This window comes from Ruditapes philippinarum, unplaced genomic scaffold (assembly GCF_026571515.1).
Source record: "Ruditapes philippinarum isolate M1 unplaced genomic scaffold, ASM2657151v2 ctg7624_1_1_1_1, whole genome shotgun sequence".
In the NCBI taxonomy this organism is placed as follows: Eukaryota; Metazoa; Mollusca; class Bivalvia; order Venerida; family Veneridae; genus Ruditapes; species Ruditapes philippinarum.
In genome coordinates, this window is record NW_026856328.1 from 7,459 (window position 1) to 18,614 (window position 11,156).

The 11,156-nt window shown below is 32.8% G+C and overlaps 1 protein-coding gene and 1 pseudogene across 1 annotated transcript; one reads left to right on the forward strand and one right to left on the reverse strand.

The window, feature by feature from the left end:
• The first annotated feature begins 276 nt into the window (after positions 1–276).
• LOC132746229 (uncharacterized) lies at positions 277–2,005 on the forward strand (annotated as a pseudogene).
• Positions 2,006–3,620: 1,615 nt separating this feature from the next.
• LOC132746230 (uncharacterized) lies at positions 3,621–10,992 on the reverse strand. The gene is made up of 3 exons (XM_060735310.1): positions 10,492–10,992; positions 5,779–7,095; positions 3,621–5,032 (listed from the first exon to the last, which is right to left on the reverse strand). Exons 2-3 carry the CDS (start codon positions 6,827–6,829, stop codon positions 3,621–3,623), a joined length of 2,463 nt encoding a protein of 820 aa, XP_060591293.1. The 5' UTR covers positions 6,830–7,095; positions 10,492–10,992.
• Between the last annotated feature and the right edge of the window lie 164 nt (positions 10,993–11,156).

The window sequence follows — 11,156 nt, forward strand, 5'->3', positions numbered from 1 at the left end:
TTGTAAGTCAGTAAACACTTATTTTGAAATATTTTTTACTCTACAGGTATTGTTTTAAAATTACAAATTTTATAAAATTTGAATGTTTTATATTTTATTTAGGATACAAGACAACATTATACAAGATGAAAATGGACAGGTATACTTAACAGAAATAGAAAAGAAACTGAAATGCGTCTACAATGGAAGAGAAATAGGGAAAGCAATGAAACAAGTTTTTAAGGGTGTCATTGTAAAAACTGCTCGCAACAAAGAATATTGGGCAAAACTTACAAAAGTGTACATTGGTGTACAATGGAAAGAAAAACTCCCAACAATAGATTCTAATCCTGACAGCACCTCTCTTCAACCTCCAGAAGTTCTTACACAACCTGAAATACATACAGGTATAGACTTTGATCATACTTATGCAGTCAAGCTTACTAACACAGACCATGAAAATTTAAGTGAAGTTTTAAATGAAGTTACTGATACAGATTTTCTTGAAAAGTTTAATTTAAATGACAAAATGAAGACACTTCTCTGATCACAGCTTAAAAATAACAATATTTCACCAAAAGCTAGAAGATGGAATCCAGAAATAATACGACTATGTCTGTCAATGTACTGTAGATCTCCAAAAAATTATGAATATTTATGTAAAAGCAAATACTTAATATTACCATCAACAAGTCAAATAATAAGATACAAAAACAAAGTTGACCAAAGTGCAGGTTTTAACAATGATGTGCTTCAATGGATGAAGAATGAAGCAGAAATTCAAAACGTACCACCTGTGGGATATAAGGGAGGGCTTCTAATAGATGAAATGACTATACAAGATGACCTACAATTGAAAAAGGTTGGAGATGAATTTCAGCTCATTGGTTTTGTGGAATGTTGTCCGGAATCAGTTTATTTTGACAAACTTTGTGGAAAAAATACTTTAAAACTTGCTAATCACGTTTTAAAGCTACTTTTTATAGGTCAGTAAGGTTTTAGATTTCCTGTTGCTCATTTTCCAACATCACAAACAAGTCCACCAGAGTTGTATTTGATATTTTGGAAAGCTGTAAAGAAATTGGGCATATATGGATTTCATGTTACGTATTTAAGTTTAGATGGTGCACAAAACAACAGACAATTAATGAAAATTCTTATTCCAGAATGTAATACATCAAAAACAATGACCAGCATGTTAGTGCCTAATGTATTTTCTCCACATAAACCAAAGATTAGTGTAATAATGGACTACTCACATATGATTAAAAAAATAAGAAATAATATATCTAAAAGTGGACTTTTGAAATCACATAAAAAATTACTACAACTTAACAACAAGAACATCATTTGGGATCACTGGATAAAAGCATATCAATGGGATATATCTGTTAATACTTTTAAAATCCATCAGAAGCTAACTCAGGATCACTTTTTTCTGAATTCTCAATTGAAAATGAGGAATATACTAGCAGAAGAAGTTTTAGATAAAAATATGCTCCATCTTATTATCCAATACCAGCAAACCCTAGAAAAAGACATAGCCAGTGATCTTGACAGTACCATTGAACTTCTAAATCAAACATCTGTTTTAGTAACTTTCTTCAGAGACAAGAGACCAATAACATGCTACAAGGACACAAGACTCTATGAATTACGAAAAGTCCTTGATTGGTTTAAAGAATGGGAAATCAAGATTTACAACAGTGATAGTACAAACAAAGAGAAATCGTTATTTTCATACCAAACAAGGGAAGACATCATATCCTGTCTGTTAGGCTTTGATGAAATGTGTCAACAATCTTTAACATCCAGCTACATGTCAATTGTACCTGCAAGAATAAACAGTGACGCCATTGAAAACATATTTTCGCAACAAAGGGGAATCCACAATGGAGATAACACCAATCCCGACTACCTTACATACTGCCGCACAACCAATGCCATTATTCTTGGTGAAAATCCGGTATCAAGGAAGAGTAATGCAGCAGTTAGCAATGGAGCTACATATATGCAAAAGAATTAAGTAAGTTTTAAAAGAAATATCTATATAAAATAAATGATTACTGCTTTACATGTAAGGTAGGAAATCATTGCTCATAATAAATAAAAATAAAAAATATTGCGAAATATCAAATTATGCATATCTACATGAAAATTACAAATTGAACAGTTATTGTTCATTAGATTAAGTGAAATATATATACTGGTATATTTCTTATTGCTTTAACTTCAAGTTTACAGTTTCCTAGCAAAAGATATGTGCTAAATACTTCAGTTATGAAGTCATTAAAACATGATATCATTATGTAAATTTTATAATATAATTAAAAACAAGAGCGATCAGTAATCACATGTGTCGCCTCATGATGGCCAATTTCATGTTGTGACAGACGGACAGACAGATGGACAATGCACAACTAGATTTGGTACTGATTATTCCTGTAAAATTTGCATAGCACCAGTAGTTTATGAGGATTAGTCCGCACAAGCTTTTGTGTATCGGGCAAGTAACAGAAAAAACACCTTTTTATCAAAGGGCCTTAACTCAGCTAAAAATCATTCAACCGGAAAACCCGTGCAATATGCGCAAGGACTTCAGGTAAAGATTAATCATGTAAAGTTTCACTGAAATTGCATTAGTGGTATAAGAGAAGTAGTATGCACAAACTTTAAATATAAAAATTATTAAAGGGCCATAACTCTGACAAAAATTATTGAACCACAAAATGCTGACAATATGCACAACTAGACTTCGTACTGATCCTTCCTGTAAAGTTTGTATGAAATTGCACAAGTAGTTTATGAGAAATAGTCCAGACAAGTTTTGTGACGTACGGACGGACGGACAGACAGACGACGGAGAAGTGATCCCTATATGTCGCCACTATTCCGTACAGGCAACACAATAATGTGAAGTTCTTTTATTTTATTTATGAATTTCACCTTTTGTTCCTATCACTGACAAAGTGGGCATGTGTAAATAGCATCTTCACTTGAAAAGTAATCCCATTCTTCTTCGTCAATTAAATTAACACAATGTCTATGGTACCAATGGCTACAAAGATCACAGCATATCCAGTCTTCACCTTCTCTGTAAAATTTATTGCAAACACAACATCCATCAGTTTCATTATCTTCTTCCGATTGTATTTTCCGCGCTTTGCCTTTATTTTTGCCTTTTTTCAAATTCTTTCTCTTACATTGACTTACAGTAATTTCTTCGGATGAACACTTTTTTCCCTTTCTTGATTTGGTTACTCTTTTTCTTACATTATTTTGTTTTTGTGTATGTTGCTCTTCACTTTTTATAAATGTTCTTGTTTGTCGTTTTCTTAAACAAGTTGATTTTGGAGAAGGACAATGTTGGTCTTCACTTTTTACAACTGTTTTTGTTTGTTGTTTTGGTAAAGAAGTTGATTTTGGAGAAGGACAATGTTGGTCTTCACTTTTTACAACTGTTCTTGTTTGTTGTTTTGGTGAACAACTTGATTTTGGAGAAGGACAACGTCGCTCTTCACTTTTTACAACTGTTTTTTGTCTTTTTGGTAAACAAATTAATATTGGAGAATGTTGATCTTCACTTTTTTCAACTGTTCTTGTCTGTCTTTATGGTAAACACATTTTTATTTTTTTGGACTTCATTGTTCTTCATTTTCTGCAAATGTTGTTACTTTTTTTCCTACTACAGAAAGAGCTTCTGATAAATGTGGTTGTTCATTATTTACTGTTGTTCTGGTTTTCAATTTTTCTAAATTATTTGTATTTTCTGTATATTGCTCCTGGAGACAGGTTGGGTTACACATTTTAACGCATTCTGGATTAGTGAGAATGTCTGTTAAATATTCTCCAATATCATTCTTACTACTACCCGAAGAAATACTTTCATTGTAACATTTCAAAAGTTGCAGCAGTTCTGCTTTCTTAAAATTCTTATAAAAAAGTGGATCAGAAAGCGCATCAGTTTTTAATTTCAAATGTGAAATAGTTTTATCAGTTGACATGTCATTCCTGATAAAGTCCATGGTTACATGTTGAAATGCATTTTTTTCATTTTTTTCCATAATTTTTTTTCTAAGTGCTTTCCCTTTTTCTCTTTTAACTACTCTCAAATAGTCTTTCCGAAATTGGGAGAACATTACTGTTATAAACAATTTCACGATCATTTCAAACAGTGTCACAACATGAGAACAAAATGCAGACATAGATTCTAATAATTCTTGAATGCAATGTTTATCTTTCTCATAATATGTACTGTTTACATGTACAAAGGAAACTGCAAAATTTTTTTCAAAACTTTCTAACACTGTAGTGTTTTTAACAACATTATTGTAAACATATCTAAACAAATACTTTCTTTGAGACTTCAATGACTCAAAAGACATTAAAATTACGGCCGTCTGTTGTAGTTTGCAGAAAAATTCAAAAGTTCTGTCTGTTACGTTTGTAAGCCCTTCTCTTTCATTTTGTTTCCTATGAATTTCTTCTAGTGATTTTGGATACTTTGTCTCTTTTACAATATCGGTTCCTGATACAATACAAGTGTCCAAAATTTTTATTTTTTCATTAAGTTGATTAATCTCGATTTCCATTCCAGGTACAAAAAGGCGATTTCTCAACGCTGAACACAGACGATATCTACATTTTGCAATGGTGTATCCAGCTATGTACCGAAGTTTACCATCATTTCCTGGTGGACATTGCTGTTTTGGAAAGACATTTACATCCACTTTTTCGAAATTCACCAAATGCGATTTATGTTCCATGCGATATGCTTGTATAGCAAACATTACTGATGTTAGTATCTCGTGTCCATAATGAATGTTACTGAACTGTTCCATTTCTTGTAAGTACTCTGTTGAACATATATATTTGTTAAAACTGGCATAAAAGTTTGATAGATGACATGGCTGATTTTTCCCTGGTTCTGCTGTGAAACTTGTTTCAAACATAACTCGAACCTTTTCATGTTGCACTTTATACCAAGAAACACACTGATCGCTTTTCAGTAACAAAGCACATGCTTGCCTGACTGGAACCTCTTCTGAAGTGCCTGTAAAATCAATATGAACAGACTTAATTGTACATGTAAACTTAAATATATAAGTGGCGGCATGGCCGAGTACTCAGTAGTTAACACGTTGGACTAGTAATCTAATGATAGCTAGCCGTATCGGTTCAAACCCCCTCAGGGGCAAGTCGTTGTTTCCTTTTGCAAGAAACTTTACACTCATTGCTCAGTACTGGTTGGTTCCAGGAACGGATTCGAAAGAGTGTCTATAACCTTATAGCTTCCTACACAATCGAACTAAAATAATTTCTGTATAAACCAAATATATAATTATTCTTGCTCTTTTGTTTTATGTATAATATTACAATTAATACCCAAAAATATTTTTCTACAGAAAATATTGTCATATAAAAATGAAATTAAAGGCAGATATAGCACATATTTTGAAAATTGAAACTATGTACATGAAATTCTGTATGAAATTCACTTGGTACATATATTTTTGTACATTTATCTTTTGCAGAAAAATCATTTGTATATCTGGCCATCAATAACCATGAGGTTAAAGTAGTAAGACTCAAAACCCACATGCTCTTCACAGCTGTTAGTTCAAATCCTGACATAGCTTTGCATTATTCAAGTGGAAAAAATGAAGACTTTCACCTTATTGGCAAAAGGTTTGTTTTACACATGATTATGTATGATAATTTAATGTTAATATAGTATAAAAGAAATGAAAAACTGACATACAGATTAACAAGAAAGTTTAGTTTTAAAACCGAAATTACCAATGTAATCCTGAATTGCTATTTCAAAAGCTCGAACCATGTTTTCAGATACATGTGAACTGGAAGCATAGTAGTTATGTTCTTCATGAAATGAGGACAATATATTTAAAAGTTCTTCACTTTCACTGTCAGATGAATCACTGTGTATTGGTAAAGAAGTTGATTGAGTCCCTTTAATTGTCTCACTTTCACTGCCTCCTTTCATGTCACTTTCTGTAAGTTCTGTAGTTGATACCAAGGAAGAGCAGCATATATTGTCAGACAAATCTGTTACTAAAGTGCTTGAATCAATACTTTTATAAAAAAGATTAATTTTATCTGGATGTTTTTTAACTATATTCTGATTATAATTTAAAACCCTAAGACCCGTTGTTGACACTGCTCTACCAACAGCAACTCCCAATTGTCCCGGGCTATAGGCATTTTTGCAATCAATTTCAACAAATGGAATAGTCATTCCTTGTGACTTGTGTATTGTAACTGCATAAGCTAGGCGTAGTGGAAACTGGTATCTTTGGGATAAAATTACAGATGTGACAGGATCATACTTAGTAAACAGAATCCTTGTTATTTTCACAATTTTACCATCAAAGTTAACCTCTATACACTTATGGTTAATATTAACAATTGTTCCAACTAGACCATTTACATACTCATCAGTAAGATTTGTTAACAACATAACTTTTGCATTAATTTTTAAACCCAGATGTTTTGGCGCAATAAATTTCCTCAAAAAATATGTATCTCCAAAGTCCTGTGAATCAAACGTGAAAATTTCACCTGGTAATTCATTCAAGATATTATAATTACATATGTCAGCATCAATGTTTCTTGCAAATAGCTTGATAACTTCAGTCGACGGTACATTTAAAGGCCTTGACAAAGTTTTTAAAAATTCATTTGTCCTTTCAGATGGCACTCCTTTCTCTAATTCATTGACTGCATTTATCAAAGAGTCCTCATCCTGTCTGTAAACTTCATTCACAACTATTATGTGTTTAAAAAAATTGTTTAAAAAAAGCTTCAAAGCAAAATAACCCATTATCATCATACACTTTATCTTTAATTGGAGGCAAATGATAAAAATCCCCACACAAGACTACCTGAATTCCAGCAAATATTTTATTTTGGTTTCTTAACTTTCTGCATAAATATTCAACACTTTCAAGTATTTTTTTACTGACCATCGAAACTTCGTCGATTATCAAAATGTCAGTGTTCATTATTCTATATTTTGTTTTCTGATACCTTTCATCAGACATTAATAAGTTTACAAGTTTAGTTACATCATGCCTTCCATCTTCAAGACCGGCAAACCTGAAAATGATAAACAAATTATCAAAACATATTTAAATTTATTGACAACAGTCAATGAGAAAGTACTGGGATCCTTACATTTATTTCCGGCCCTGATGATTTTTTCCCGGGCCGGACGCGGGATATTGCCATAATTAAAAAAAAATATTTAGCAAATATGAATTATCAGGCTCAAGTACAAGATACTATGAAAAAAATATACAGAAACATAATAAACTAGAAATGTGTTGTCATGTGCTGGATGCCACTGCATGCAGCCAAAATTTCACACGTTATAATATATAGTTCCAAATATGTTTGCACAAAATATTCAGTGACTTTCCTGTTTATATACTGAACCAAAAAAGAAATTTTCGCAAAGTATGTGCCAGTTGTTCAAGTGTACCACTTATATGAAACCACTTAAAACATGTGTAGCTTGTAAAACCCTCGTTGTTTCCCAAAATGGGGTCAGGAAACCCCGGGGAAAAAGCCCAAATATGTTTATTCAACAAAAAAATTTGGAGTTTAAAAAAATTTAAAAAATCGGGTACTAACATATTACATTAAAAACTTGGAAAAAAGTTTTTTTTGTTTAGAAATTTTAACAGATTTTCCAAAGGGTTTAGGCCTCTTCCCAATTGAAATCTTCGTTACAATCCTGCATTTTTTCCAAACAATTGAACTAAATCTGCTTTTTTACTTCCCAAATTAGCAATTTTAGCGATGATTTCTCCCAAAATCAAGAGGCTTAGCCGCTAAGGCCTCTGTCCATTTAATTCAGAAAAATCACCATTATTTTTTTTTCATTTTAAGTTAAGAGCCCTTAAAACTATTGAATGTTAACACAAACCATTTTTATACAATGTTAAAGGCACTGAAATTAATCAGTCTTAACCTTTTGTAAATTGCATATTGCATATTTGTAGCCAAAGTAATGGCCACATACATTTCCACAAAAGTGTGAACCACGACCAAATTCAAACTTGAACTGCTTATTCCTAACATGTATCTATATGTCAAATTTGAGTTGAATGTTTACAACCATTTGGGAGATTATGAATGAAAACTTAAAATTTCTGATTTTTTTTTTAAGTTCAAGAGGGATAACTCTGTCAGCTATCATCAAACCATGACCAAATTTGAAATTGGGCACTGTATTCTTATGACATATCCATATCTTTAATTTCAGTTGAATATGTTGAATATGTAAGGGAGATAATGAATGGGAACTGAAAATTTTGTATTATTTTCAAAGTGAAAGGGGTATAAGTCTGGCAAAAATCATTGAACCATGACCAAATTCTAAGCACCTGCCCATTCCTTTCACATATCCATTTGTCAAGTTTGAGTTGAATGTGTTATACCGTTTGGGAGATAATGAATGGCAAGAGAAACAAACTGAAAATTTCATATCATTTTCAAAGTAAAAGGGGCATAACTCTGGCAACAAGAGCGATCAGTAATCACATGTGTCGCCTCATGATGGCCAATTTCATGTTGGCACAAATTTTGTGACAGACAGACGGACAGTGCACAACTAGACTTGGTACTGATAATTCCTGTAAAGTTTGGATAAAATTGCACCAGTAGTTTATGAGGAGTAGTCTGGACAAGCTTTTGTGTATCTGGCAAGTAACAGAAAAAAAGACCTTTTTATCAAAGGGCCACAACTCGGCCAAAAATCATTCAACCGGAAAACCCGTGCAATATGCGCGAGGACTTGAGCTACAGATCAATCCTGTAAAGTTTCATTGAAATTTGCTTAAGTGGTATAAGAGAAGTAGTCCGCACAAACTTTAAAATTAAAAATTATTAAAGGGCTATAACTCTGACAAAAATCACTGAACCGGAAAATGCTGACAATATGCACAACTAGACTTGTTACTGATCATTCCTTTAAAGTTTGGATGAAATTGCACCAGTAGTTTATGAGCAGTAGTCCGGACAAGTTTTGTGACGGACGGACAGACAGACAGACGACGGAGAAGTGATCCCTTTATGTCGCGACTACTCTGTAGAGGCGACACAAAAATCATCAAACCATCACAAAATTCGAACTTTAACTGTATTTTCTCATGACATATCCATATGTCAAGTTTCAGTTGAATGTGTTTTACCGTTGGGGAGATAATAAACGGAAACTGAAAATTTCATATTATTTTCAAAGTAAAAGGGGCATAACTCTGTCAAAAATCATTGAACCACAACCAAATTCAAACTTTACCTGTATTTTATCATGACCTATCCAAATGTCAAATTTGAGTTGAATTTGTAGAACCGTTACTAAGATAATGAACGCAAACTAATGATGACAGAATGACGGAACAGGGTAACACTATATGCCCCGGCCATTATCATGACGGGGGCATAATAAAACATTAGGCTAATTCCCAAGAAAATGATACATATTTCAAAGGTTTACTTTTGAAGATTTGAGGAAAGATATGTTTTTGTAAGGAAATGATCCAAGACAAAACGGTGGCTTTCATTACTTAGCCAATACTTGTATTTTGTGTTGATTTTGGTTATCTGGGTCTGTGAATACAAGTAAAAATGAAAAAAAAAAAAAAAATTGATTTTGGAAATTGTGCATATCTAAGAAGCCAAAGTGCCTGAAATTTTATTCTGACATGAGGACTGACTGTATATAAATTTATCCAGGCCCTACTGATTTTCAGTTGGCGTGATCCGAGGACCGACAGACTTTCGCATAGACTAGTGACAAACAGTCTGCGTAAAGAGGTAAAGCCGGAGCCCCAGTCTAGTAAAATTCTGTTCAGGCTAGCATAAAATGTAGGAAGACAAGTCTGACAGTCTAACAATGTTTTGAGATCCGAAATTTTCGAAAATAATTTATATATAGCATTTACACTTATTGTATTTATAATGACCAAGAGGGATATGCATATTAAATTTTTTCCCAGTAAGTTAAGGTACAACGTCATAAGGTAAATGAAATCATTTGACCCTTCACTTTCTGTTTACTGTACACCCTGTCTAAGAATATGAGAAATAAATGGTAATCAAGTGATATCACTGCATTATTTTCTCCACATTTAATTAAATTTAAAAATCCTGGTCACAACTTTTGTTAGCATTTTGGGACTACTTAAAATTTGTTCGGGCTATATGATACTTTGTTGGACAAAGCCCGAATGTCTTTCACCATAAAAAGTTTTTTTTACAGACTGGACAAATGCTGCACAAGACTTTTGACAAAAGCAGAAAAAAAAAAATAAACTACAATGGGAAAATTTACCCCAAACTAAAATGGGAAAAAAAGCTCCAAGAGGGCCCTAAACCCGGGGGGGTTTGGGGGGGGGAAATGCTTTTAAAAAAAATTTAATGTATTATAGTGCATCTATTTTGTCTTGTGCAAATGAATTTACATATGTCACAATTTAGCATGGTTACCTATGTAATGTGGTTGCAGTAAATGGTGATCCTCTGTATTGTCTGCAAGCAATTCCTGTGTAACATGTCAATACAACACTTTTACGTTTGTCATCTTTAAATTTATTCAAAACGTTTGTAATGGTAAATGTTTTCCCTGTGCCTGCCTGTCCCAGAATCACAAGATTATGCTTATTTTGGATAAACTCGCTCACTAGTAGCTGTTTACTATTCATATTGAACTATATGCTGTACAAACTCAATATACATGAAATACTGGCATGTGATCTCGAAAAAATTAAAAAATGGTCATTTCACATGCTCTCACCACTGGAATACGATCAGAGAAGACGTAGAATTTGAAGATCGTGATTAAAATCAAGCCGTGAACTTCCGTATGAATTCCTAATTGCTGATAAGTTATTCAAAAAAGTCTGTCACAAGAACCGATTTCAGAGATATCACCAAAAAAACATTAAAATTATTGCAACATTCCCAGACGACCACAACAAACAAAACGGAAAAACGTGCTATGTAACCGTGGTACCCGCATCGAAAATGTTATTTCAAGAGTGATTCGGGAACCAGTAATTTTTTAAAGAAATTGTTAACCAGTCAACGCACTTCCGTTGCTTTAAAACATGGCGGCTGCGAAACCTTGTAGTATTTTATATACAAATTAAACT